This window comes from Phaseolus vulgaris, chromosome 1 (genome assembly GCF_051622355.1).
Source record: "Phaseolus vulgaris cultivar YP4 chromosome 1, ASM5162235v1, whole genome shotgun sequence".
In the NCBI taxonomy this organism is placed as follows: domain Eukaryota; kingdom Viridiplantae; phylum Streptophyta; class Magnoliopsida; order Fabales; family Fabaceae; genus Phaseolus; species Phaseolus vulgaris.
In genome coordinates, this window is record NC_143498.1 from 4584753 (window position 1) to 4611893 (window position 27141).

A 27141-nucleotide genomic window follows, 5' to 3' on the forward strand; every position below is an offset into this window, starting at 1 on the left:
CTCTAATAATTGAGAGAGTTGTTGCAAGTTAAACTTACCAGTCACACTAATTGATTAAAGTGATGCTTCTCCTTTATATATATACACATATACATGTATATATATATATATATATATATATATATATACTGCTATTTAATCAAATTTAAAAATTCAAGCATTATATGCATGGACAATATGGTTACTAGAATTAACTTCAACAGAAATGATCTCTTCTAAAAAATACTCAAGATAAAAAAGATTGAGGTTGTCATGAAAGACCATTTGGTATAGCATAAGTTGGTAAAACATACAATGAAAAATTAACATTATTTTGAGGTTGTTCCTCTTTTTCAACAACCACACCTAACAGTGGAATTCCATTGATCAAAAGGAAAAGAAAACGTATAAAAATGATTTCACAAGAAACTGAATATGTACATATGTTCATTTATCTCCAGATTTACAGAATACATATGGTGTGTAAAAGGCAATATAAGATATGTACACATGACAGAGGATTTGATACTAAGTATACAGATAACTTATTCCTGCCAAATATCCACAATTCATGGGGGGTCCATTGTCTAAAAAAATGAAATAAACTTTTTCATAAACTAAATTAACTTATGCATAAGTATACAAATCTGATTTTTAAAACATTCTTATAAATTAACTTCTGCATAAATTAACTTTTGGTTTTTTTGAAAAGATTTATTTCATTTGTACCTTTTATCTTTATGATAAGTGTTTAAGGAAAAATTTATGCAACCATACTTGTATTACTGAAGTTCAGGTTCATCACGAAAAGCATCTGGTTCAAATAATCTTGCAGAATTATCACTGTAAACTCCAGGTACAACTCGAACTCTTGGTTCTTTTGATATCAGATTTTGGTCCCCGTCAATGTTAATAAGGATAAGAGCACATACAAGTAAAGAAGTTGCCAGACTCACAAGAGTAATTTTCAATCTGCTCAGTACAGGCTTCACCTTAAACATAAAAAAATTTATTGGTTATGTTAATTCATTATGAAGATTACTTGAGTTGCAATGAAAGTTAAATGTTACTTGCAAAAGGCACAAAGGTTAAGATAGATATATGTTGTCTTCCTATCTTCTAAAGTGACTTACAGAAAGGAACAACACAAGATTTTTTTTAGAATGTGACTTATAAAAAATAAGAGGGAGCGATCATAAAGTTTCACACAGATTAAGCCCCAAGTCATAAAAAGCCTACCTTTATGATAACTTGATTGGATAAACTTTACATAGATACCTTACAAGAAAAGAATAAAAGAGAAAATAATCTTTTTTTTTCTAAGTAAAAATTAGTGATGTTCTTAAAAACTATTTTTCAAAATAAATTAATGAAATAAATTGTAGAAGTTGATTTATGTATTTAAATTATGAAAAAATTATTTCACTTTCTCAGTGTCTCGGAAAAAAAATGAACTAATCATATCCTTGCACATACCCAATTCATGAAACACAATCACTATTTGGCATGGCTGTTTAAGTTAGTGATCACTACAAACATAATCTCAAATATTCAAAAACAATTGCAGTAGGTCCAAAAGAAGAGCAATAATATATACTATATACTAAACAATGACTTGGTTCTCTAGCAATAACACCGGAGCTATGTGTAAAAGTGACAATAATTGAATAGAATGCTTACAGAAAATGATCCCAGGAGTCTATCACGGGCCAAAACTTCAGCAGTCTTCACCCATATCTGTTGAGAAACATGTAGCCTCTTAAGTGGTAGAAACAATAATTGTTCATACCACCCAAAACAAAAAACAAAGAGAATCCGTGCAGAGGCATTGCATCCAACTCACATGACAAGGGCATCAGTCCCATCGTCAAGGTCAAGTATGGCCTTACAGTGAGTGAGTACAGTTTTAGCACAAAGTTTAAAGGAAACTGATGCACGGATAGGGACAGAAATAGTGAAGTGTCGATATAGAAATAAATAAAGATTATCAAATATATGTACATATTGTGCAGGTGACCATGTATACTTGGGTCCAAGTTTTGGATCTATGATCTACAAAATATGTTAAAAAGGCCATTCAATTGAGGGGAGGATGCACATTTCGTAATCACAGAAGGGGCTCAAGAAAGAAGGCCCTAAAAGATCTAAATGGCCATACGTCAAAGAAACATAAGTGTTTTACAAAAAACAAATAAGAGCCCAAGTACTCAAAACAACATATGACGAACTTCAAGCATCGCCGACTAACTTCCCTTCAACCACAGTTTTGCAAGGGTCCATTAAAGATAAGTCCACACTAGGGTGTACAGCGGCGACTTGTTCCAAAGCTGCTTCAAACCCAACTATGAATGTGTTCGTCACATCATCCTTCAGCAGCTCAATTTTGGTCTCGTGCTGGCTGATTTTTTGTTGTTTGTCTTCATTCTCTTTCTTCAGTTGGTCAATCTGGACTTCAAGTCCAGACTTAAATTGGTCAAGTCGTTGGAAGTCAGCACGAAGGCGATCCACTTCAGCAGCTTCCGTCTGCAGCCTATCAATCTCTTTTTGCAGATCGGCCAACTGCCGAGTCTTCTTTTCCTCCACCACCGCTTCCTCTTTTGCTCTCACATTTGCCATACACACTAGGGCAGTAACTTCGCCGAGCAAACTCTCGGCAGTATTGTAGAGTAGGCTCACACTCAAACCCTTCAGCTTCGAGATGTCTTCCTCTAATAAATACTGGGATAGATTATGCCTTGACATATTAAAATCGGCATCCCAGAAGCTAGCTTTACCTTTGACACAGTCGGCCGTACTCGGCTGGCCGGCTTCTATTATCACCACATCAGGGACCTGGACGTCGGAAGTTGAGTGTTGAGCAGGGATCGGGCCCTCGAATCTTTTCCACTTGAAGCTCCCCGCCGACACCGTACGTTCATCCTGGTCGGATTGTACTTGAACTCCGCCCGGAGCAGCAGGGTTGGCTACCAATACGGCTTTCGAAGCCCGCATCCTCTTCACCCTATTGGTTAGCTCGGTTTTACTAAAGGAAACCAACATTTTATCTACAGAAGAGAAAAATAAAAGCTTAGAAACGCAAAGTACAAAAAGCATAAGAGTTCAATCCAAGAGGGTTGTTTCGGCAAAGAGGGTATTATACCAATATAAGATTTTAGCAGATCGGGGTTGTATTCCCACTTCAAGATGGTGGAAGTGTCGAAAACAGTTTGAAGATTTTCCAAAAACTCACAGACACCTCGCTCCATCGGATCAAGTTTGCCAAGCTGGCGAGGCTTTTGAAAGCGAGGTTGACGAGCCCAATACAAAGGAAACCCTTCTAGGAGAGTTGAACTGTTAGACGAAGGGCGGACCTTGACAAAGCGTCCTTTAAAATTTTTATATGAGGATCGGAAAAGCGAAAGCAGATTTCTTCCCCCACAACTGTTGAGGGAAGACCACAACTGTTTGGTAGAATTCTTGAACTCGAAGAAATAGAAAAAGATGTTCAACGTCGGCAATATTTCGAATTGAGAACAAAGGGCAGCAAAAGCACGAATGTAAGCCCAACTGTTCGGATGCAGTTGGGCCGGAGAGACGTTCAACTCGGTTAAAAGTTCCTTCTCAAAATTGGTCAAAGGAAGACGAAGATACAATTTTTTAAAGACAGTATCATAGAAAAAACAAAATGGACCAGAAGGGTCGTGCGATTCGTCATTACAAACGGGTTCATCTGGCACACACGGAACGACTTTGATCAAATTCTCATTAGTTTTGCTCAAATCGCATGACTTTCGGAGGTCACGAATCCTCTCACTAGAAATGTAAAAAGAAGTTTCCTTGAGCAAATCCTTTTTTGCCCAAGCAGAATAATCCATGAATCAATCAAAGAACGGAGCAAAACAAGATATAACAGTAAAACTCACCGCTAAAAGGGGTATAGGAATGCAACGAGTGAGGAACGTAGAAGGTGGTGGCTGACGGTGGAATCACGGAGGAGCAAAAAGTTGAAAATGGCAGCTGAAGCTTAGAGTAGTGGTGGAATGGGCAAGGCAGAAACTGAGGGGAGAGAAGCGTTACGAAGTCAAGAAAAACATTTCCTTTCGCGCGGAACTCGAAGCGTTTGAATCAGTAGCCTTTGAACAGCTGCCACGTAACACATCCCTCGAATATAATCATACGATCCGTAAAAAGGCACACGTTTTGGCAGAAGGGGTCTGTTCTTACGGGGAAGCGGAAACGTTTGCGAAGAAACCAACCAACACGTGTGTCAAAGGACATCTACTTCCGATGACATAGAAACTCAAGTCTTGTCGCCTCGGAACCCGCGAAGGAAACAAGTTATCTCCCTCGAGTACATAAGCTTCTTCGCCAAGCACAGCTCTTATTAGCCAGCCAAAAAGAGAGAAAACAGTAGAAAATAAACAGGAGAGAGAAGAGGAGAGAATTAAGTGTTTTTCTGGCAAGAACAACAACCAATTATACTGCACTGAGATTTTGCATAAATGAGACTAAGCATTCAAGAAAAAAAAGGGTGGGGGAAGAACTAGAAAGAACATACCTGACCATCATACCACCCTGTTTCCTCATCTGCAACATTAAGTAAAGAATGATTAAGCATCCCATTCCCAAAGTTTTCAACACTGTCAAGTGTTGAATCTTATTTCAAAAGAAAAACAGTAAGGAAAAATAATAATGAGCAGCTAGGATTGCAAACCATTTCCTAATTTTTTTTATATAAAAAGCGTTCATGTTAACCATCTTCAAATCTCACTAGACTGAAACCTGAACTAGGGTGAAACCTGAAGTAATCATTTGTTATTATATAAAAAAAATATTATTAAAAAAAATATAAAAATATTGAAACTATTTCCTAATTTTATAAAACTAAATTTTTTTGTAATTCTAATACTCCACTTTATTTTTTTAAAAATATTGAATCCTTAAGAAGTATGCATGTTCCAATCAATGTCAGTAGAAAATGAGTTAATAATGTAACTACACAGATGTTGTCTGATGAATGAAGTATTGTGAGTGTAAATTTCAGTAATTATAAACATTTTTATATATTATAAACTAATATATAATCATTTCATATTATTAGTACATTTAAATTAAATAAAATTAAAAATACACAGTTTAATTTTTATGGATCTTCAGTGTGAAATTCATTATCCAAACCAAGAGAAACCATAGTATGTATATAGCTATTATAGAAAATAATAAAGTTATCGTGTGTGAAAATTTGCAATAATTATTTTGAAGATTATATTTATAACAACTTTTGATTGGTTGAAATGCAAATTTTGTTCCAGTAAGGATATTTACAATGTATAGTTTAAGCACATTTTTTATTTTAAATTTGTAAACTCTACCATCTTATATGAATTTAAGAATTACAAAAAAATCACTAAAACACCGAACATTTCAAATTCTCTTTAGAAACGAATCACCCACTTAAAATACTGTATAAGAAATAATATTCACAAATCTATTGGGTTAAAGATATTGTTTGAGTGTCTGATATCATATGTAATTATTAATCTCCCGACTCAAGAACCCTAAAGAATTATATCTCTTAAGTTTGTTTTGAAGTTTGGATGGTTATAAATGAAAATGTTGTAGTGGTTGATGAATAAAACAGGAGTTGAAAATATTTCAAAGGTATTCTGATTCCTTTTGCAGTATCAGAATTCCAACAATTCATATATCCTTGATTGGTTTATAGAGTTGAGAGATTAAGCGAGAGGAGAGTGAGTGAGGATACATACATTCAACGGTGGCGCTGAGCAATCGATTCCCGACGTAAGCCCAGCCCAGATACATCCTGACGACAGCGAGCGTGACCGCGAAGAGGCCACTGGAGGCGGCGCAGAGGAGGCGCTTGACGGGCTCGGCCTGGGCCCCGGCGGAGCCGAACCAGGCGACGGGGAGGCCGACGAGGAGAGCGAAGGAGGTTCCCGTGACGAAGAGGCGGGAGGCGTACTCGACGGCGTCGAGGGCGGCCCAGGAAAAGGGGAAGGAGGTGGAGAGGGAGTGGTACTCGTTGATGGGCTGCTGCTCCAGTGGAACGGGACAATTTGTTTGGGGAGCGTTGTTGTTGTTGCTGCTGTTGCTGGTGGAAGCGAAGGATAAGAGTGAAGGGGTTGTGCTTGTGGCTGTGCTTGTGAAGGGAATACCAAACAGTGGAATTGGGAAAACTGTGCCTCTTCTTCTTCTTAATGGCAATGGTGATATGCGAGTGGGTGTTCCTGCCATTGCCATTGCTATTGCCTTTTCCTCTGCTTCACTCCTTCTCTTTCTTTCCTTCTATCCATTATCCATTCAAATCAAATCCAAAAATATGCTTATTTTCTTTAAAAAAATATTTCCAACCAAAATTACTTATTCTAATTTTTTATACCTAAATTTAAAATTTAACGAACAAAATATCCACATTTGATTTTTTTGTCCTTACATAATTAATAAAAAATTATGTTTAAAGTTTGAGTATTAAATAATGAATTTTTAAAATATAAATACTAAAATAAATTAATTGTAAAGAAAAGGTACGGAAATGAAAAATGTGTTGGTTTTGTTGTTTCTAAACATTTAATATATTTTTGTTTTTGACTTTTTAATTTCTTATTCACGAACGGTATATAAGTTTTAGTCTTGTAAATATTTTATTTAAAAAAGAAATTATTCTAAGAAGGAATTAGCAAAAAGAAATAGAAACTTGAAGTCGCTTGGCATACACCTATAGGGGAATATTCAGTCCTTAAAAGTATTGTGCTAACATGGAATACTATGCAATGGAATGGGATACGAAATCCCCCGTATATCGATCGAATATCACAGTAACGACTATTTTGAAAACGAAAAAGTGAAAGGATTAGTAAAGATTGCCATAAAAGTTTAATTTGGATGCTGTAGTCCGTGGCAAACATTAAATTAGGCATTACAACATAACAGATGAGGTATAGTTTCTGAGGACAAACTCAAGCTGAGTAATGGGAAATACATAAAGTTTTTTTCAATTTTTTTTTCTTTTTTCTGTTCTTTTTCTTCTGTTTACATTTGCATGAGAACCTGAGAGATCGCATGTTTACAATTCCAAATAAGACCTCTACAGACAAAGAATAATAATTTTGTACTTTTTTCTTTTTGTTTCTTGTTTTTCTTCCCTCTCGGGATTTTTCATTTGTACCTACTTCAACTAAACCTCCACTGCACTTATGCAGATATTGGGGAGGGACCTGCTCTTTTCTGAAGGGGTTGTGTCCAGTGCCAACTTTCAATGTACCTGACACTTCCCAGGTCAACAATCTTTTTTGTCAAGATGGACGAAAAAAGAAAACTAGCTGTTCTGGTTCTTTGAACCAACGAACAGCTTTAGGTATTATTACAATTGCTATGCTATAGACAACTTCGTTTAATGTGTTGAACTCGTTTGTGGGACAACCATATGTTGAAGACGGTAAAGACGAGACATCAGCTGCGAGAAAGATGGCCGCAAGTGTGGCTCCCTGCATCAAAACCAACCCAAATAAAATCAAACAAATAGAACAAACCAGTAGTATCAATGTAACTTCAAATCAGATTCTTCTATTCCTTTTGTTTTGTTTTTTCTATGGTGAGGAGAGGGGATGATCCTTGTTCTTATACTTTTCTATTTTGAAGAACATCAATCCATATGTTTTCTCGTTTAGGTTTTCTTTGTACTTTTATTATTTCTACTTATTTGGGTTTTAATGAATAATGATTGCTTCTCAATGAAGATATGGTCCCTCCCTCCTAGTATCAAATAAACTTATTCTCGTTTTGGTTCTCACGAGGACCAATATAAGATGAAAATATACAACCAAAGTTTTATTTAAACCATCAGTACATAACCAAAATCTAAAGTTTACTAAAGTATATTAACATTTATAGTCAAAATCATAATTGTAAAAGAACATGAACATGGCAAAACTTTGATAACAACACCAGCGGCAATCAATCAGCCCACAAATATTCAGACATCAAATGAGTATCAGAATATGGATGCTTTAGTCAGCTTTCCAAGAACTGAGACTCTCACGGTCCACATTGTAACAATCAGAAAACGTAAGTAGAGGAATAGAACTTACGTTTGCCAGCAATCACGTATAATCTGTGCTACTGCTGGATTGACATCTTCTGGAATTTCAAGCCGTTTGTTTTGGAATCCAACAGCTCCAACAACCTGCATTGGGTTCAAACCTTTCCAGGGAATTCTTGCAGTGATCAACTCCCACAAGATCACACCAAAACTATACACATCACACCTGCACGCAAACTTTAATTATCGCATTGCAAACTTTGACATCATATTTGAATGGAGCAAACAGATACGGATTAAACTTACTTCTCATTGGCTGGCTCATTTCTCAAGACTTCTGGTGCCATCCACTCAGGCTACAGGCAAAAGATATATTTAGTGTTTTTGGTAAATATTATATATCCCGTAATGAAACCAACTCTGGTGATAAACTGATAATTATATCAATGATGAACTCAATAACACATTACCGTTCCAGCACAAGACTTTGATGACAAAAATGTATGGTGCTTCATTCTTGACAGACCAAAATCACAAACCTGTGAAAAGACAAACAAGAAAGAAATAATAATATATATACTTTTAATAGATGTAAAAAAACAACATAAAAAAGGGTTTTCAGATGTGTCACAAAAATGTGAAAGCAATGACAAAGAAAACAAGAGAAAATATTTTCTATTTCATCAAGCTTTAATTAGAATTAGTATAATTATAACGGAGTTAATTTTCGTACAACAGTTCTATGTCTATCACTTCTTGAGTAAAAAAGTGAAAATAAATAATTTACCAAAATTCTTCAACGATTTTTATACACCAGGCACAAGAATAATTTTGTATCAAATCTAGTAACATAGTTACTATGTCAGACATAATGTTGGATGCCAGTCTAATGCCATATTAATTAAGCACTTATTGAAAACGTCTTAAAATGTGCCACACATAGCTTAGAAACCTGTCACATGATCACATACCAGAAATTTCCGACATAATAGCTAATTCAAAGTGCGTAAAGATTAGTTAGTACTTATATGTTTAAATCATATACAACATAGTTATCAACAGTGCACAATAGCAGTGGGAAGCAGCAATGGGCAACAAGAAGGTTTTGAATATTGATTCAGTTTGGATTAGGAGCTGTAATGGCCCCAATCGTATAGCCCAAACAGCAGTGACATAGTGGGCCTTTTTGAAAATCCACTTTTTCCTGAAAACAGAACTGTGGGTAGTCGAGATTTTCCTCCCCTTTGCAGAATTTAAAAAATTGCTAATTGGTTGTTGCTTGCCCCTCCTACGCAACACCAAGACTGACTAACCTAACACCCACTCACCTTCCTCCTAATTTCTTGCAACCAACACCAACCCATCTCCAGTGACACCATCCCTTCACTCTTTTCTCTGTTCTGAACTCTAAACCTTAACCTAACACCTACTCACCTTCCAATTTTTTTGCAACCAATACCTACCCATCTCCAGTGACACCATCCCTTCACTCTTTTCTCTGTTCTGAACTAACACCCACTCACCTTCCTTCCAATTTTTTGCAACCAACACGTACCCATCTCCAGTGACACTATCCCTTCACTCTTATCTCTGTTCTAAACTCTAAACCTTCAATTTCCAGTGATACAATTATGTCTTTTGAATTTTGTTTGATTGCATATTTTGCTTAAACCAATGAGCTTGTTCTAAATTATAGATGTCGTGAATTGAGCCATTATTTAGCATTTATAAATATAAATTATTTAATTTGCATATAAAAATTCAGAATTGTGGTCATCTCACTATGCATAATTATACAATAGCATTTTTGGGGTCGACTGCTTTGCACTATTATCCAATATTGATAAATATGATGCATCTTGTTGTGGCAACCTATAAAATTTCACTGGGCTCAGCTAAATAACTATGATATACATCATGTTTTCGGAACATATATTAGAGAATTTCACAAGATTAAACTCAAAAATCATTCTAATAAATTTCAATAATTCAATTATATGTGATGAAATCATTTAACCATTACTACAACTGTTTAGTATTCTTTAATAAACTGTTTTTCATAGATTAGTTTTGAATGAGTGAGCATTATCCCACTATATTAGCTCAACTACATTCATCACACAACAGGGTTCGACTTTGTCATACAGTAAAAGACCAAAAGTTCAGAAACTTTTTCTTCACCATAAAATCTCTCTTAACAACTTCTTCCAGTGTCCTTCTTAGTCTCCCTCTCCCCATTTTCATTGGACTAAAAAACATACAATCTACTCTTCTCATGCCTCTAGTGGCCTTCTTTGTACAAGACCAACCACTTTAATTATTGTAGATATTTTCCTCGACCAATGACATGCTAACATCTAGTATAAAAACAAATTTATATCTTGAACTTCCTTGTGTAACCAGACCTTTATTCTAACATTCTCAATTTTGCCACTCTCGCCTTTTACTCACATAGTCCTTTCAAATCCCAGTATTCACTACCATAAAGTATAGTCAGACGTAGACCAATATGATGAAACTAGCCTTTGAGTTAGGTAGATACTGTGATCACAAATAACCCCCAATTTCTTTTCTGCCTTCTTAGCCATCTTGCTTCTATCTTGCATATGACACATCGTCAATAATTTTCCCATCATTTCGTAATATTGAACCTGCAAATTTAAACCTGGAAACTTGTGGTATGTCATCTCCAATTTTTAATTTTCAAGTCATATTTCTTGTCTCTTGCTAAAATAAAAAATAGCAATGTTATACTCTCTTACTCACTCCTACTTAAGGGAAAACCACCCTTTTTGTTTCCATAATCTGTGTTCAAAGCTTAAGTTTAAAGTTAACTACTCTCCTTGGAAGAAGTAAGTCACCCTATATCTTGCACTGTGACCAAACTTCCCCTTTATCCTTAATACATGTTACTTGATCCAAAAGTGGTTTTCCTTTCTCAATTTTTAGCAAGCTTATATATTTTACATTCTTTATTCTTTGTCCCAAGATCTCTGTAAAAAAATTTCAAAAGCTTAAGATTGCGCTTTACTCAGTGTTCCCTGCTCCATATCTAGAGTTTTGATAACTTCATAAAATTAAATATATAAAACTATAGTATAAATAAATTTAAGATGCAATGTAAATATAAAGTTAATTAAAAAATAATATCAAAATAAATGGTAAAAATAATATATTATATTCCATAATAAATTAATTTTTTCAAAATCAATATAGAAATTATGGATTAATGTTAATAATACTAATAGAAACACATACGGTCCACATCTATGTATCCACATTTGTATTACATTAAAATAATACAATTTCAAGATTATATAATTTTGTAAGAATGATTTTTAAAAAAAAGTATCGTGTGATTACTTTTAAGTGGAGAAGTTATGTAGTTACTTTGAGTACAGAGTTTGTGCAGTTACATATTTTAATAAATAAAGAAACTACTTTTGTTTGTTAAAAGATAAAATTTTCTAACTAAAAAATGACACTAAAAATAGTCCCAGAAAGGTGTATCCCCTTTATATAATGATGATATAGATAATGTAGTTGTAATTTAAAGCATGTGTGTATCAAGCATAAAAATAAATCATTCAAACAATACAACTGTATCAATGACATTTTATGACCAATTTAATGGACATAAAATAAGTTGATACTTTGATATGTGCCCAATCACTAGGGGAAACCACCTTTAAAAGCTAGTTGTTAAGGGGGGAGAACCACACACCGAAATACTTTATTGAGCATCTTATATTATTTGATGTAGGACAGAGATACCCTATAATACCCAAGGGCCCTGGCCTATCATATTTCTTCAATTTACACATTCGTCAGCAGAATGAATTTGTTAATGATGCAGAACAAAAAACATCCATTACTCTCTACCAAGAAAGCATAATAGTAACTTTTCACTATCAGTCCTATTTCTCACATCAAGCAATCCATTGATATTCCTTTTTTTCAGTTTTGTTAAGTAAACTTCCAAGACAGAATTTATGTAAGAATACCTTAACAATCCAATGCCTGTCAACAAGAAGATTTGGAGATTTCAAATCTCGGTGTACAATGGGAGGATGGCTCGTGTGCAAGTAATTCATTCCCTTAGCCTGATAAGTGCACAATAAATTCACATTAAATAAAGGAAATAGAGAAATAATACATAAAGTTAAAAAATAAGGATTATTTGCTGGGATCTAGGTGAGAATGGTATGACTGTCAACATTGGAGCACTCCTTATGGTTTATGTATAAAAGCTTTGACAAGAATAAAGCTAAGATGTGTCAATAAATATGCTGTTTATACAAAATTGGATGGAGAGAAATGCTCACATTTATAAGAAAATCTCATAGCCCCTATACTTGCTTTCGGATAGAATTATATTCACGGTCTCTATTTAGTGTTCAGCCCATGGCCAGTTGTATTTTCAGTATCTTAGCTGTTTCTAATAATTTCCTGATTTCTACTACGAAAAGGAAAGGGAAATTATTTTCAACTCTTACCACGTCAAGAGCCATGCGCAACCGTTTCTTCTCATCAAGCCGAAGATTGGGACGATGCAATAGCCTATACAAACTGCCTCTGTATATCAAAAGACAAATATACTTTAACAAGCAAAACAATAATATAGAAAAATAATTTAATTAATTGTTTTTGTGGGAGGCAAAGTTGCAAGCTGACTAGATGCCAGAACAAAACATTAATAAAAGGAAACATTTCCTGTCAACATAATCAACGAGACCATTCAAGAAAATCACAAAAGAATTCCTATCATTTGCATTCCTCATCTAATCCCCCTACCGATAATATGTAACTTAATGCATAAAACAAAATTAACCTTGGAAGAAATTCTGTCAAGATAGAGAATTGCGGGGGCCGAGTAATTGCTCCCATGAAGAGCACAACATTTGGATGTCGCAGCCTTAGCATGATCTCAACCTGTAATAAGACATAAAAGGGCATGACTATTATGTGCATATGACTGCATTATACATGTGCATATAGAGACAATGACTTACTTCAGATTTGAACTGAGCTAGTGCATCACCAGAGAAATCTTGGTCCAGAAACTTTTTTACAGCAACTTCCTGTCATGCCAACCATTCATGCAAAATTACCAAAATCAGTGCACAAAATTACTATTGAGTACTTTCAAGTCAAAGCAACTATGTATAATGAGATCTTCATTTTTGCACAGATACAAGTAACAAAAGTTCCAAACAAAAAAAGTGTGCATATTCATCCATATTTCACCGGCTAATAAATTTTTCACCGGCTAATAAAAGCAATTTATTAAACTCTGGATAACCATATAGAAAGAAAGTGAAAGTTCTAAGACCTGCATTGAAGCCATCTTATCTAATATAAGATTAATGTCACACCCCATGTCACCCCGATCCCTCTTGGAATCTGAATATTGATAGATATTGATTTCAAGAATAGTTAACAGAAAAAAAAAATAGGAACTTGCCTGAGACAAGCAATTATAATTCATAAAATACTATTGCCTTTGTATACTTTTTAAATGCTTTTATGAGGATCTAGACCTTGGTCAATAGCATGGAATTACAACTTTCTACACTGGTGAGAATTTCATGGATATTATGGATTCTTTCTTCACAATCGTAAGTGAGTGAAAACATTGCAAGTTAACGTATAACCATAATCCAAATATGACATCAAATTCCACAAATATTAATGTGCATTTTAAAAATTAGCATAAACCAGACCAATGAAGTCATCAAGGAGTTAAACAAAATTTTCTGATATGTAATTTTAGGAACTTATTAAATAGAATAGAAGCAAAACATTAAAAAAGACTATTGATGTACTGAACGGACTTACAGTGCCATTGCAATCGGCACGATAAACTTCGCCATACGAACCTACAAAAACATGTGTAGCATATTTCCAATCAGCTCGTACTAGGTCTCCATTAATGAAATATATCATATTAAATCATATATAGCAATATTTAAAATTTCAATTCTGTGTGAAGTAAGAATTAAGCTATTATAAATTGTCAATTATCTTACTAATGGTTCTTTTGTTTAAGCTTTAAAAAAATGTTTTATTATGCAATTTGTTTTAGACCTAATTTCCCAAACTAATAGTTTTAGCAAGTAAAACAACTTTTTAAGAGGCCTTTACTACTTTTATGAAAAAATTTACATAATTATTGAGTACTTAAAAATAGACCCTTTATCAAAACATGTCAAAAGTGTTTTTATATTTTAAAAAAAGTGAAAAAAGAGCCAGTAAAAGATATATTTATACATGTAAAATCTTATGTTTTTATATAACTTTTATAACTAAAATAGAACATTGGAAGCAAGGAAATACACTTACCAATACCAATACGCTCACCAATATCAAGATCCTCCCATTGAATTTCCCATTCTGTGCCTTCACCAAGCACTGGGTCAACTTCCTTGTTTCTACCATCATAACAGTCTCCATTAACCTCCATCTCATTTCTTTGAACAGCTGAATCTTTGCCCAACCCGCTGTTATTAAAAGAAGCTCCAACATTCTTTCTATAACCATTTTCATCATCTTCACAGAAACACCCAATCCCATTATGCATTTTACAGGAAAGAGTTGCCTTGGGCACGGAAGATCCACTGCACTTTTCTTTAACTATCTTATTATGTGAGTGAATAGAAGCCAAAACAACATTCATTGCGTTAGATTTCTCTACGTCAATATCTCTATCAGAAACATTTAAAAACCCATTCCTTGTATTATCACTCTGTGATGAATTGTAAAATTCAACATCTGTTTGCAATTCCTTTTGTTGCTCAGATAACCAGTCAGCTGATTGACATAACCTAGTATCACTGGCAGAGCCCAACCCATGTGAGGGTATGAGAGACTTTTCATACCTTAATAATAATAACCTATTTGTGTCAGCTTGAACAGAATCAACATTTTTTTCATTTACTTTATCTACACCCCTATCTTGGGGATTTATATCTGAAAAAAGATCAGGAGGAGGTAAGGCACCACTCTCTAGTAGAACATTATGTAGTTTTTGGGCAAATTCTGGGTCCTTTGCTGCACTGAGAACATACTTAGAGACATTTTTTACATGCATATTCTCAGCAGGTGATGGTTTCGTATGTGAAGAGCATTCATATGCTTCTGTATGTTCAAATCTCCTTGACTCATTAACTTTAACATGATTAATTTCATCGGGATTTGTTTGACTGCCCATGACTAATAATTCTTCTGTCTGGACCCTCCCCACTGTTGAAACTCTACCACAATCAGAAAGGACTCCTTGCACACCAGTTCTATCATCTACCATTGAACTTGTCTTGTCTGGTTGTCCAACAAGCTCTGCACAACCCCTAACAGCAAAACTGTTGCTTTCGAGCTGGCTGCTGGGTACCTCGGCAGGAATAAGAGTTCCAGGGGCACCCATCATATCAATTATGTATTCACTGCATCAGTGCAACAAATAAATACAAGTTCTTGAAATTGTGTTGACATAAAGTAAGATCTTACTGTTTGTGTTGTTAAAAGGTCATTGTCATATATGAGAAGAATAATGCTATATGATACAAGATAAACACTTTGTGGTCCAATTCCTTGAAAAAAGTAAGTTCAACCACAGTAAGTTGAAGTAACTAAAACCTAAAAGTAACAATAAACTGCAGTTACTGTACTACAATGATCTATCACCAGTCTGCAACAAATTAAAAAACCATTCCCTTACACAGCCTAAACCTCAGTCACTGCAATATTCTATGCTTCATTTAACAGTGTTATATACTAGTTAATTAGACAGGTGGTGCCACTTCTTCGTTACATATGAGAGGTAGAGTTTTATAAAGCATCAGAAATACAGAACGGAAAGAGTGAAATAAAATTGTTTTTGGAAACCTGCCTCTGGTGTCTGGCCCGCCCCGATGAAGTGTAAACATGCAATATAGAGTTTCTAACTCAATAGAACATACAACGGTCATCATTTACATCAGAGGCTAAACTACCCTAAAAGCAATACAATAAAAAGGGAAACAACTTTCCACCATAAGATAAATACCTTCCATCGTCAGCTTTAATCAAATTCACAGCCCCATCATCAGTTCCTGTATAATAGCTCCCTTTAACCAGCATGCAGGGAATGTTAATCCTATCAGCAAGTACCTAAGCACCAGAAGTGAAGTTAGCTTTGGTTGAAATAAAATAAATTGCATAAGCCTGCCTAACTTTGAAATTGAAAGTAATATAACTAAAACTTTCCGCTAAAGAGAGACAAAAGTAACTCATTTTAATTTTGCAGATATTACTTGTTTAATATAATTAATTTTTCTGTTAAACAGACTATAAACATAAAATAAAGTGATCATACCATATGCATGATTGATTTTAATGACAACATACACATGTCAAACATAACAAATAACAAGGGCCATATAAGTCCACAACAGAGAAAAAAATGCCCTTTCACATACGTTTGGATGATGATTAAAAATTGCACTAAGCATTTAGTCGTATTAAACTCCAAATTGTTCAAATTTGAATCTCCTACACAGATCTCTTTAATCAATAAATGGAGAAAATTCTCACCTTAAAAAGCAGGGCTCGGTGACGTGAAAGTCCAACATCTAGACAACCAAGGGGAAGAACAATGGTCAGCATAGAATCCCGCAACTCACGACTCCTCATAGCCCACCTCTTAGTAAGTTTCTCAGCATTAAGAACAGGTCCACCCATTCTATTAACAACAACATCCGCGAGCTTCTGAAGCAAGCCACTCAAAATCAGTCCCAGTTCAGAAACACAACACTCCTCAACCAAACTACACGCCTTCCTCTCAAGCTGATTGAGCTCAAGATCTACCACATGGTTCACCAAAATCACCTCACAATCAACATCTCTCGAGACAGGAGCCGTCTGCAGATCCACCAACAATGGCATCTTCCCTCGATCAACCAAATTTGAGGTAACCCCAAATACATCATAAAACCCATCCATCACTTTTTCATCATAACCAATCACATTGTAGTTCTGCCACAGTAACAACACCACAACAAACTCTCAAAATCCACATTTCAAAAAAATTCCATCCAACAGTTTCATTTTATTTTCCTTTAACACTCTTCAATAGCTTCAAATGACTATCTATAAATAGCAACAACAAATCAAACTAACTCCAATATCCAAAACAGATAAAAAAAAATAATTCAAAAATAAAAAACAAAACTACCATTTACAGGCACCTAATTGGCTAATTCCAGTTACGAGAAATAAAAAACAAGAAAATGCCTAGAATAGAAACGCTACTCTAAATAATTTATAATCACCATAATAATAGTAACTGAAATATTACCCAATAACGAAGCGATTGGAACTGAACTAGGGCTTGAGTGTCAGTGAACGAAGCAGAGTAACCAAGGCTGATCTGTTTTGCGGCGTCGATCTGCGCCGATTCCGCGGTGTCGCGGCGATCGGAATCGGAGGCGCTGATTGCGAGCGCTAGTTGCATCTGAAACTCCTCCTCCTGCAACAAGTTGAATTCGGCGACGTCGTTCTGCGCCTCCACGACGGGGCTCGGAGCCGGCGTCGGATCCGAAACGACGGTGGGCGAAGAGAGCGCGGAAGTGGAGGGAGCGTGATGCGCGTGCGAGGACAATGCGTTGTGATTGTGATTGTGATTGTGATTGATGGTGGCAGCGCCACCACCGATGTGAAGCTTTCTGAGCAGGTGCTTCATCTTTGGCATGGATCATCGACCGTTACAACAGATAACGACGATGAAGAAAACGATGACGTTGCAGATTGAGATTCCCTTAATCGCTTCTCTCCACGCTTTCGCGTTTGCGTTTCGCGTTTTACCCTTAAACCGTTCCTTCTTCAGGGTTTCATTCCCTCCACTTTCTCTTTACTTTCTCTTCCTCTTTTCTCTCTGTCTTTTTTTTTTAATTTCCAACTTATTTTATATTTTATATTTATTATTAAATTATTAATATTAATTAATAATTGTTGTTTGTTTAAATCCAAAATCAATTCTGGCCATGCACTCCCAACACCCTCTGATCGATTTCATAATTACAGTTGTAGTTGCTTCTGCGTTGGGAGTGTGATGTGCAGCGATGGCTCTTCACCGTTCGATTCATTGACCCAAAACATTGTTCACATCCCACGGCTGTTAACAAAGGAAAAGTCAAAGCGTGTGATCACCGTCTGAAACTGTAGCCACGAAATGAGCATGAGATTTTGATCGTCTTATCCATCTCCCCCGTGAGATCGCGTGAAAATGCGTAGACGCAAATATAAAAATATTTAATTCAATATTAAGTATTTTAATTTTGTAAGAAAATATACCACTGGTCATGAGTTTATTCAAATATTATTCATAAAAACTTAATTTAAAATAGTTAAAACCTATTTAATTTAATATTGTTTTTATTTCATTAAACAATGTTGATGAGGTGAGAAGCTAGTAAATGACTTTTTGGACATTAAGAAATTATAGGAAAGTGTGTTTGTATTGTCCTTTGACGAACTTTAACAGCAAGCAATTCGTGGGATGGATTAAAAAAGAAAAAAAAAATATTATTTACAAAAACAATTATTTATGTTCTTTATTTTTCATTCACTTATTCTTATCCATCGTGTCAAAGGTGTCTCTGGTAATTAAATATATGTTTTAACTCTAGTATAAGCTAATTTTAAAAATGTTTATTTTAGCTCTCAGTTATATAATTGAATTACAGAACATAATTTGATTTTGATGTTGTTTATGCTATTTCTAGCAACAACTGACATTTCAACAGAGAGACCTGGTTTGTGTACATAGAACAAAATCTTGCCTATTTTTGACTACCAAAATGTGATGCAATCTCAGACCAAACCAATCTGATTGCAACTATGAACATGTTATAGTGTATGGCTTACTGAGATGGTAAGCTAAACCACTCACTCATCTTATGTTTTGTTGAGAAGAGAAGCCAGATTGCGAAGCTCCTCAAATGCATGCATTGTTTCTGCATCAAATCCTCCAGCAAACTGCATTCAAAAAATAAATAAAGATTACTACATGCTGTTATATTTAGAAAGAGAAAAATGATTCTAGAAAGAGTGTTGTTTACATCACATCAGTTACAAATTACAACAGAGTAATATATACACACTGTTATTATAATAACCCTTCAAATAAGGTCAATTTTACTGGATTATTTGGGAAATGTTTTTAGACTGATAATGTATATCAGTTAAAATCCTGATAATAGACAAGTCTGAAGCAACATGGAATTCACATTGCATTGGAGGGACAACTTCAAAAAGAAATAGATTAGAGGACAAACCTGATGGATTCTAAAAGCAAATCTCACTCCTTGGAGAAGCATGTAATCCATTGCAGGGTCTTTTTCTAATGCTGACTTTACTTGGAGTTCCATAGCTACCCTTTTCATATACTTTTTAGCCAATTTAACTGAGCTTAGCTTTATCTGCAAAAATTAATTGTTGAATCAAATGTTATGTGGACTGGTATAAAAAACTCTAAATGAAGCAATCAATGTCAGATAGAACTTTTTACAATGATCTTGCTAGATGGTTGTTAAAAAAATATCTATTTGCTAGCCTAATCCTTAATTTGTGGCCACCACATCAATTACTTGCATGCTTAATTTCATATACTAGTACATTTTTTTTCTGTTCTGCTGAACCAATTGCTCATGACTGTGATGAGGATTCAAAAAAATACTAATATATGTTATTATGTTATGCTCTCACACTAATTTGTTGAGCTCTTTATAAATTTTTTACATGTTGTAAGGATTGATGCACGTTGCACAGTATGTGTACCTTGCCAATAGTTCCATTGTCCAGCATCCATTCTATGGGAATTTGAAAGTCCTTGCAGTGACGCATTAGTGACTCTCTGGTGCGAAGAAGGTTATGAACTGTACGCTCCATCCTGAATATGTAACACAAATGTGTAAGTGTCTTGCAAAGACAACTAAATCTATGACTTCAAACACTTTTTTCTCTTCTTCCAATGCTTTTTCAATATTTAAGTAGCTTACTTTTCAGACAATGCAACCATTTTCTTTAGGGCAATATCACAAGGTAGACGAGGATCATCCTTGTAGGAGTAAACTTCAGATTCTAATTTCTTCAAATCCTGATACCCAAATGCTGCTTCTCTTAATGTGTCGGCTTTCTTCTCTGGCCAATCAAAATGCTTAAGGACTGCCCTCTCATCCACCTTTGAAAGCACACAATCATATTTCTATCAGATGACAAATTCAAGCATAAAATTCATAAATTTCATACGAGTTGTAGAAATGAATTTCAATAACAATCACAAATTTCAATTCTGTGATGGATAATTTGAACCTATTAACAATGGCTTAATTTGTACAAGACATAACTTCAAGCTGCACAGGTGATGAGAAAAGGGAAACTTACAAGGAAACACAGTTCATCATCTAGCCACTTCACAAATGCCACTACATCTTCTATGTTCTGATAAACTGCATTCTTCACCTCTCTAATCAATGAATTCACAAATTCTCCCTGAGTCTCGATATCTGCCTTTATCTGCATATCAAGGGCAAGTTATTAAATTACAGATGTAAGCCATATACTACTATGTATGCTTAAGTTATACTAGAACATCATACAAACTAACTTATGTGCATAATGTGGAAAGGTACTCACAGCAAGCAAGTGTGAAGAACGGTTTTCAATTTCTCCAATCATGCTGCTACGAACATCAGCAACATCCGGTGCATCAGAGAGTCCTCCATTTGAAGAATCCTTTCTAGAGTCTCTCTTCATAAGTGAGTGGTACAATTCCACCACTTGTGGGGCACGTTTCACCGTTGCCGTGTTACTTCTTGATGCAAAATTCATAGGAGGTGGGGGAGGAGGTGGAGGTGGGGGAGGTAGAACTTGAGCTGAACTTTCTTGTTTTATTTTGCTGGAAATAGAACATGAAGGCCTTGGAGGAGGATTAGGAATGCGTAGGGCCCTCTTCTCAACATCTGAAGAAACCAAAAGCTTGTTAGCTTCTTGGCAATTGCCAAAATATTGTGGTCTTTGGACAATCTCCAAACCAGGTTGTTGAACAGACAATGACACTGATTCCTTTTCCATTTCCTTTGAACATACAAAACAATCAGACTGTCTTCTCTTACTCAAAACAACATCTTCCTCTGAGTAGTTTGATCCACTGATAGAGTGTCTTCTTCTGGGGCTTCCCCCTGCAACATCTGATTCAATCCAATTTTTCTCAATGAGACTGCCTTGGCACTCTACTTGTGATGTTATGGGCCACTTTTTTGGCTTCTTCATCATGTTGAACCTATTTACACTGCCACAGTTTAAGTACCTATTGGCTTGATCAGAGAAAGAACTTACACAATCTCCACTACTGCTCACAACTGTGTGAGGGCTAGATGGCTTATCAGAATCCAGTGCTGAGCATGTGTTCTTCAACTCATTTCTTAAACAAGAATTCACCCACCTCAAGTAGGCAAGCTCTTCAACCTCATTCAATCTGCTTATCTGCAAACCTTCCACTTGTTTGCACAGGTCTTCATTCGTGACCCTCAGCAATGATGCCTCGGCTTTAATTTTGGCAACAACATCACTCTGATCACAAAAAGGAAAGGGCAATCAGCCAAACTCAAGCAAATTCACCTAGCAACTGGCAAAACATTCATATTCCTAGCGAAAATATATAACCAAAATTTATTGGTGAAACGAAAATACAAAAGGATAGATGCAAGACACTAGCAAAAGATACACTACATCTTAGATTAAGAAGCTCGTATTCTAAGTAGAGAAAAATATGCAAGACAAATCAATGAGCAAAAGAAATTTGCTATCTGAAATACTTCAAATTTCCCATCTATTTGGCAATGAATCTGAGTGCATTTAGTAATAAAGCATTGTCTGTATGTATAATTTCATTTTTAAGTTAATTAATTCAAACTAAAGGTCTTATTATTTCAATAAAAACTTTCAGAAATAGAACATATCATTCCAGAAACACTAATAAGGGATAAGATAAATTAAAATTCCTCACAAATTAAAATCAACTTATGTACTCTAATTTTAACAGAAATAATCTCATTTAACTTCAAAATTTGAGTTGTTTCAATTAATTTTTGGAGAATTTTAGTTCATTTTACCTTCTTCTCATCACAAGTGAAAAGTTATCCTAACATGACCACACTATCACAAGTAATGAACACCTTCCAACCCAACAATTCACAAAATGAAACATTAAACATGTACGATATTTTAATTTCTTATAAAATTCAAATAAGTCAAATTGAGAAATCAACCTCGGAAGATTTGTTAGGACATGCAGACTGAGCCTCAAGAGAAGAAAGCCTGCAAGTGAGGTTCCGCTTCTGCATCTGCAGCTCCTTATTCAGCCTCCTCAACTCCACAACTTCCAGCTCAAGATTCTGCACCTTCACTTCCTTGTGCTGCTCTACTTCCCCTTTCACTTCCTCGCAAGTCAGTGCAGCCAATTGCTCAGTGAGAGTGGCCTTGTCTTGTTCCAACAACCCAACCCTCTTCACAACCTCATCCACCTCACTCACCCTCTTCCTACACTCTGCCAGCTCAGCATTCAGCTTGCACTCCCTCTCCTTAGACTCTTGCAACAACCCCCTCATGTGATCCAACTCAGTGAACAAATCAGTGGAAGATTGTCTCCTATGAGTTGGGAATGCATGCGGATGAACCTGAGCAGGGTTGATTGAACATGACAAGTCACCTATGAGAGACCTCTTCACTCTGGAATGAGAAGGTACAAAAGGGTTGCTGCTGTTGTTCTTCTGGTTAGCAACAACAACACTCTCCGAGGTTGTTGTTGAAGAAGTTAGCGTTTGTTTTTTATTGGCAAAGGGCTTTGCTTTTTTGTCAGCAGAGAAGCCCTTCACAATGTGAGCACCCCACAACCTGGTTTTGGAGCTGTTGTTGTTGGGGTTGGTTCCCTTGGTGTTTTGAGGCTTTGGGGGTTGGTTTTGATCAGAAAATTTTGAAGCTTTGGACCTGTTCTCTGAAGGGTTTTCTTTTTCCTCCCTCATGGTATGGAAAGTGCACAACCAACAACAACAACAAAACTTTTTGAGCTAACAGAAAGAATGTATATCACCAAGGAGGGTTTGGTTTCGAAGTCAAGCTAAGGAAAATGAGAGGCCATTAAGAAGGAAGTGAAAAAACAATGCAATTGCTTAGTGTAGGAAGAGATAACATGATAACATAACAATGGGGCTTTGTAATGATGTGTACAAAGAAAGGAGCTTTGTTTTGTGATTTTGAATGTTTGAATTTTGAAATGTGTAAGAGAGAGAGAGAGAGTACAACATTGGTGTGTGTGAGAACTACGAGGACGGAGCCTGGGAACAGGGAAATGTAACGGTCGATTTTTTGCGTCCTGGGGCCCACATTGTTTGGCCTTTTGCCTGTGTACGCTTCACATATTGTACGTGCAATACAAAAGTTGACTTTTTCTTAAAAGAAAGTTACCACTTAATTATTAATACTAGTATTTAATTATAAGTTTTAACTGTAATTATTATTTATTAGGGCTGAAGAGATAAGTTTTGAATTTAATTAAAGTGTATTTATTATAGTAAAAAAAAATATTATCTAAAATTACACACTTCTCTTTCAAAATTTTCTTACTTAAACTCTTACTTCTTATCATCTCTCTTACATCATAAGGGCTAATTTTATTGCAATTATGTTATTCAATCTTAATTTTTTAATACATAATATTCAACAAAAAGAGAAGTAAAATTAAAATATATTTTAAAATAATTATTTTATAACATTTTAATTACAATATTTAATAATAATATATAGATTATATTTTTAAATTTTCTAAAATACAACAAGAGCACCTTGTAGTGTGTATTTTCAGTACACTAACAATATTTAAAGGTCGATATTTATCATCTCTGTAGACGAACAATTAAATTTTGATATAATAAGCCAATTACACTTCCAAACATAAGATATGTTATAATGATATGATAAAATGGTGATGTTTTTTAAACTTTCCTAAACCATTAAATGATTGTTGTAATGCCGTTATATAATTATTTTTATAAAATAAGATTTTTTTTTACCTATGGAAGAAAAAAACTTTAATTACACGTATATAATCTCAAAATTAATTACAATAAAATCAATTCAAAGGAGTTTAGCTTTTAATGTGAAAGCAAAACGAAAAAAAATCATAAAGAAGAAAATAAATAAAATTAAGAAAACTCTAACACATTTTTTCAAACACAGTTGTGAAGATTTCTAATTTCCTTTTATGCTTGTATCTTTTTGTAGGTTTCTTTGTTTCAAGGATTTTAAAATTACATTTCGATTTAGATATTGTTTATGATTTGTTAATTTTCAACCTTTTACAATTTTCGGATTTTGTTTCTAGTTTTATTGTGAAATTTGTTTCTTCGTATTGTTGCAGAAGATTTGATTCCAATTGTGTTTATGAAATATTGTAGATTTTATTCTCTAATTCTTCTACTCATTTCCTGATTTGATTTAGAGAAGCATTTGAACTTTCACGCGATTCAATAAACTCGTAGTTGTAGACGCTTCATTCAAATCGTATAGTTATTCATTCAGCTGTATAGTCTGACGATTTTATATTGTTTAATGTAATTAAAACACAATATTATCATAAACAATAATTAAGGCTCAAATAAACTCAGTTAGATGAGTCCTATTTAAAATTGTGGATTTATTTTAGATTATGGTTCAATAATTTATGATTAAAACTTTAAAGTGCGAGTAAAATTATGGTCATCATATATAGATTAAATGATCTTTAATTATATTAACCGAGTTCATTTATTTAGTCTTTTAATTTTAAAAATTGTCTATTCCTCTCGTTTTCTCTTAATTTCATACTTGACTCTTTGTGTTTCCTTTCTCTTTTGTGTTTTTTTCTAACCATGGAGAATTAATGTTTAAGTTCAATTCACAAAATCAAGAACACAAAATATGAATTAAGTTTAACACTCATCGTTTAATGCTTCGAGTTTGTTATTCTTTTCTTTAATTTGAATTTTTGCATTTTATGATATTAATTTGTGTTTCTGATTTTAGATACCAAATTAGAAATCAATTATATCTTAATGTGATAATTGCATACATATTAGATATTTTAATTTGATTCAATGTCATTTGTTCGATTTCTTTAATTAACTGAATAGGTTAATCATTGAAGCTTGGATATGAATACTTAGAGAACTATGAGAAGAGAAATATTATGAATCTTCAATATGTGAATTGACATTTTGTTTCTAGTTATTTTCATTTTCAATCTCTATTTGCATTTCAATTCTAAAACCCCTCCAAATTATTTTGTATAGGAAGAATATTAAAGATTGAATACAATATATATGTGTCCTTCGAAAATAGACATAGATTGTGCTTTATATTACAAAATTTTATAAAAAAACTTATATGCTTTTGAATTAAACTATCAAACGGATGCGTTGTTATTTGCTGCTCAAGCGTCTTTAACACCTAATTCACTAAAATACTTGATTTTATTACTTTTATCAACTCATCAAATTTCAAATTTTATTAGTCACATTAAATCACAACATAAACCTACAATATTTATGTTTTTCTTGTCAAACAACATATGGAAACCAAAATGGCTACACAATGTAGTAGTTATGGAGACTAAAATTAAGTTTGTAAGACAAAGACAATTCACCTTATTTAAAAGCTTCTCTTTTTTGGTTATGACTGCTTGAACATTTTTAATCAAGTGATGAAATTTTGATTTGGACTCTCCTAGTTAACTATTACCCGTGTTATTTTCAAATAATTAAAGGCATCAATATTTTAAAGAGAAAGTCCATAAATCTAGTTTTTTTCTCTCTTAACCTTCAAATTTGATTCATTAAAAAACACGTATAGAGTGATTTGATTAAATATATGTAATCCTCAAAGGTCCTACAAACACAATAAAACATCATTAGCTAAAAAAAAATAAGTAAAAGAAAGTCTTACTTTGTATATGATAATAGATCGTCAATCTCCCTTCATATAATAACGATATATGCATAAGACGTGTTTCTTCATACAAAGACAAATAAATAAAGAGATATAATATATTTTATGTAGGATCAAGTGAAGGAAAAAAGTTATAAAGTTTATATTTATTTCAAATAATAGATAAACTTCGACCTTCAATATTGTATACACACTACTAAAATCCATATTATATTTGATAATTCAAATTTGATTAGTTTATAAGAATAAAATCTCAATTTACTCTTAGATGACCTTTTTAAAGGTCTACCTTGACTCTCAATCATTGTTTTCCTTTAATCTTATGGACATGGTGAATAGCTTAATGGTGAATAGTTTAATGTGTAATAATTAAATTATCTTTTGTATATCTTCCTAAAAAAACACCCTTGAAAAGGTCTTATAGAAATGTTTGTGAAAAACTTGTCTAAACTTATTCTAGATAAACATGGTTTATTTGAACCCTAACAAAGTGATCTCTCATGAAAATTCCCAATACTTCAAAGCCATATTCCAAATTATTGGAATTCCACCACAATTGCCACTTTGTTGGTTTCAAAAAAACCCATTTATAGTTATCATCTCCCATTTATATAGTTTGTATTAAGATTTGATCTAGAAAGTTTATTATTTATTTATTTATTATTTTTTATTATAATTGATTTAAAAATTCTATTAAACATTTACATTTTTATATTCATAATTTTGTTTTCCAAATTCTAATAATACCTCTTATTCTTTGATTGCAAAGTGCATCAAGAAGAGAATAATCATATACATATATTTTACTTTATATAATTTTTTTTCTTGATAAAAAAAACTTTATATTTTTTTTGTGTTTATTTTTTTATACTTATTTTCATTTTGTTAAATCTCTCCCCCATTAGTTTTTGTTCTCTAGAACATAGTAGTGAAAAATAGATTGTTATCTATTTTTTGTCGTCTCTCATTTAATCATATTGAGAAAAGTAAAAAAAGGATAGAATATGAGTTGGAAAGTGACCCTAATTTGTTTAATGGGCCCAATACAAGAAATGTTGTTTGACAACAATTTTACACACACATATATATATATATATATATAATAAACA

At 33.9% G+C, this 27141-nt stretch overlaps 4 protein-coding genes across 7 annotated transcripts; all 4 read right to left on the reverse strand.

The window, feature by feature from the left end:
- Window positions 1-373: 373 nt before the first annotated feature.
- Window positions 374-6299, reverse strand: LOC137816628 (YCF36, putative (DUF1230)). Of its 3 annotated transcripts, none has more exons than XM_068619851.2 (4): window positions 5727-6299; window positions 4517-4545; window positions 1660-1716; window positions 374-971 (listed from the first exon to the last, which is right to left on the reverse strand). In XM_068619851.2, exons 1-4 carry the CDS (start codon window positions 6217-6219, stop codon window positions 762-764), a joined length of 789 nt encoding a protein of 262 aa, XP_068475952.1. In that variant the 5' UTR covers window positions 6220-6299; the 3' UTR covers window positions 374-761. The 3 variants fall into 3 exon arrangements, with proteins under 3 accessions (XP_068475952.1, XP_068475953.1, XP_090154647.1); XM_068619852.2 differs by having other exon boundaries at window positions 374-965; window positions 5727-6283; XM_090298521.1 differs by lacking the exons at window positions 374-971; window positions 1660-1716 and adding an exon at window positions 4200-4338 and having other exon boundaries at window positions 5727-6283.
- LOC137816627 (uncharacterized) lies at window positions 1922-4152 on the reverse strand. Of its 2 annotated transcripts, XM_068619850.2 has the most exons (3): window positions 3882-4152; window positions 3119-3771; window positions 1922-3023 (listed from the first exon to the last, which is right to left on the reverse strand). In XM_068619850.2, exons 2-3 carry the CDS (start codon window positions 3222-3224, stop codon window positions 2209-2211), a joined length of 921 nt encoding a protein of 306 aa, XP_068475951.2. In that variant the 5' UTR covers window positions 3225-3771; window positions 3882-4152; the 3' UTR covers window positions 1922-2208. The 2 variants fall into 2 exon arrangements, with proteins under 2 accessions (XP_068475951.2, XP_068475950.2); XM_068619849.2 differs by having other exon boundaries at window positions 3119-4152.
- Window positions 6300-6941: 642 nt separating the features above from the next.
- On the reverse strand, window positions 6942-17934 carry LOC137816626 (Protein kinase superfamily protein). Its single transcript, XM_068619848.2, has 13 exons — window positions 17349-17934; window positions 16586-17026; window positions 16059-16162; window positions 14360-15456; window positions 13856-13896; window positions 13030-13098; window positions 12849-12949; window positions 12514-12592; window positions 12022-12120; window positions 8488-8556; window positions 8324-8373; window positions 8067-8243; window positions 6942-7463 (listed from the first exon to the last, which is right to left on the reverse strand). The coding sequence occupies exons 1-13, from the start codon at window positions 17739-17741 to the stop codon at window positions 7370-7372; spliced, it is 2814 nt and encodes a 937-aa protein (XP_068475949.2). The 5' UTR covers window positions 17742-17934; the 3' UTR covers window positions 6942-7369.
- A 746-nt stretch (window positions 17935-18680) lies between these two features.
- Window positions 18681-23374, reverse strand: LOC137816629 (protein CHUP1, chloroplastic). Its single transcript, XM_068619853.2, has 7 exons — window positions 22321-23374; window positions 20687-21622; window positions 20435-20566; window positions 20050-20231; window positions 19829-19940; window positions 19327-19470; window positions 18681-19027 (listed from the first exon to the last, which is right to left on the reverse strand). Exons 1-7 carry the CDS (start codon window positions 23071-23073, stop codon window positions 18947-18949), a joined length of 2340 nt encoding a protein of 779 aa, XP_068475954.1. The 5' UTR covers window positions 23074-23374; the 3' UTR covers window positions 18681-18946.
- Window positions 23375-27141: the final 3767 nt, after the last annotated feature.

Bases quoted from the DNA above. Each gene is read 5' to 3' on its own strand.
- LOC137816629 (XM_068619853.2), bottom strand. From the start codon at position 23,073: ATGAGGGAGGAAAAAGAAAACCCTTCAGAGAACAGGTCCAAAGCTTCA. The intron at 19,941-20,049 runs GTAAGCTACTTA...TTACATATTCAG, and splicing joins ATGGTTGCATTGTCTGAAAA to GATGGAGCGTACAGTTCATA. The intron at 19,471-19,828 runs GTACACATACTG...TAATTTTTGCAG, and splicing joins ACAATGGAACTATTGGCAAG to ATAAAGCTAAGCTCAGTTAA.
- LOC137816627 (XM_068619849.2), bottom strand. From the start codon at position 3,833: ATGGATTATTCTGCTTGGGCAAAAAAGGATTTGCTCAAGGAAACTTCT. The intron at 3,024-3,118 runs GTATAATACCCT...TCTCTTCTGTAG, and splicing joins TCTGCTAAAATCTTATATTG to ATAAAATGTTGGTTTCCTTT.
- LOC137816628 (XM_068619851.2), bottom strand. From the start codon at position 6,219: ATGGCAATGGCAGGAACACCCACTCGCATATCACCATTGCCATTAAGA. The intron at 1,717-4,516 runs GTATGTTCTTTC...GTTTCTCAACAG, and splicing joins CAGGGTGGTATGATGGTCAG to ATATGGGTGAAGACTGCTGA. The intron at 972-1,659 runs GTAAGCATTCTA...TTTATGTTTAAG, and splicing joins GACTCCTGGGATCATTTTCT to GTGAAGCCTGTACTGAGCAG.
- LOC137816626 (XM_068619848.2), bottom strand. From the start codon at position 17,741: ATGCCAAAGATGAAGCACCTGCTCAGAAAGCTTCACATCGGTGGTGGC. The intron at 15,457-16,058 runs GTATTTATCTTA...GCACTGATGCAG, and splicing joins ATTAAAGCTGACGATGGAAG to TGAATACATAATTGATATGA. The intron at 13,099-13,855 runs GTAAGTCCGTTC...TTGGCATGACAG, and splicing joins GTGCCGATTGCAATGGCACT to GAAGTTGCTGTAAAAAAGTT.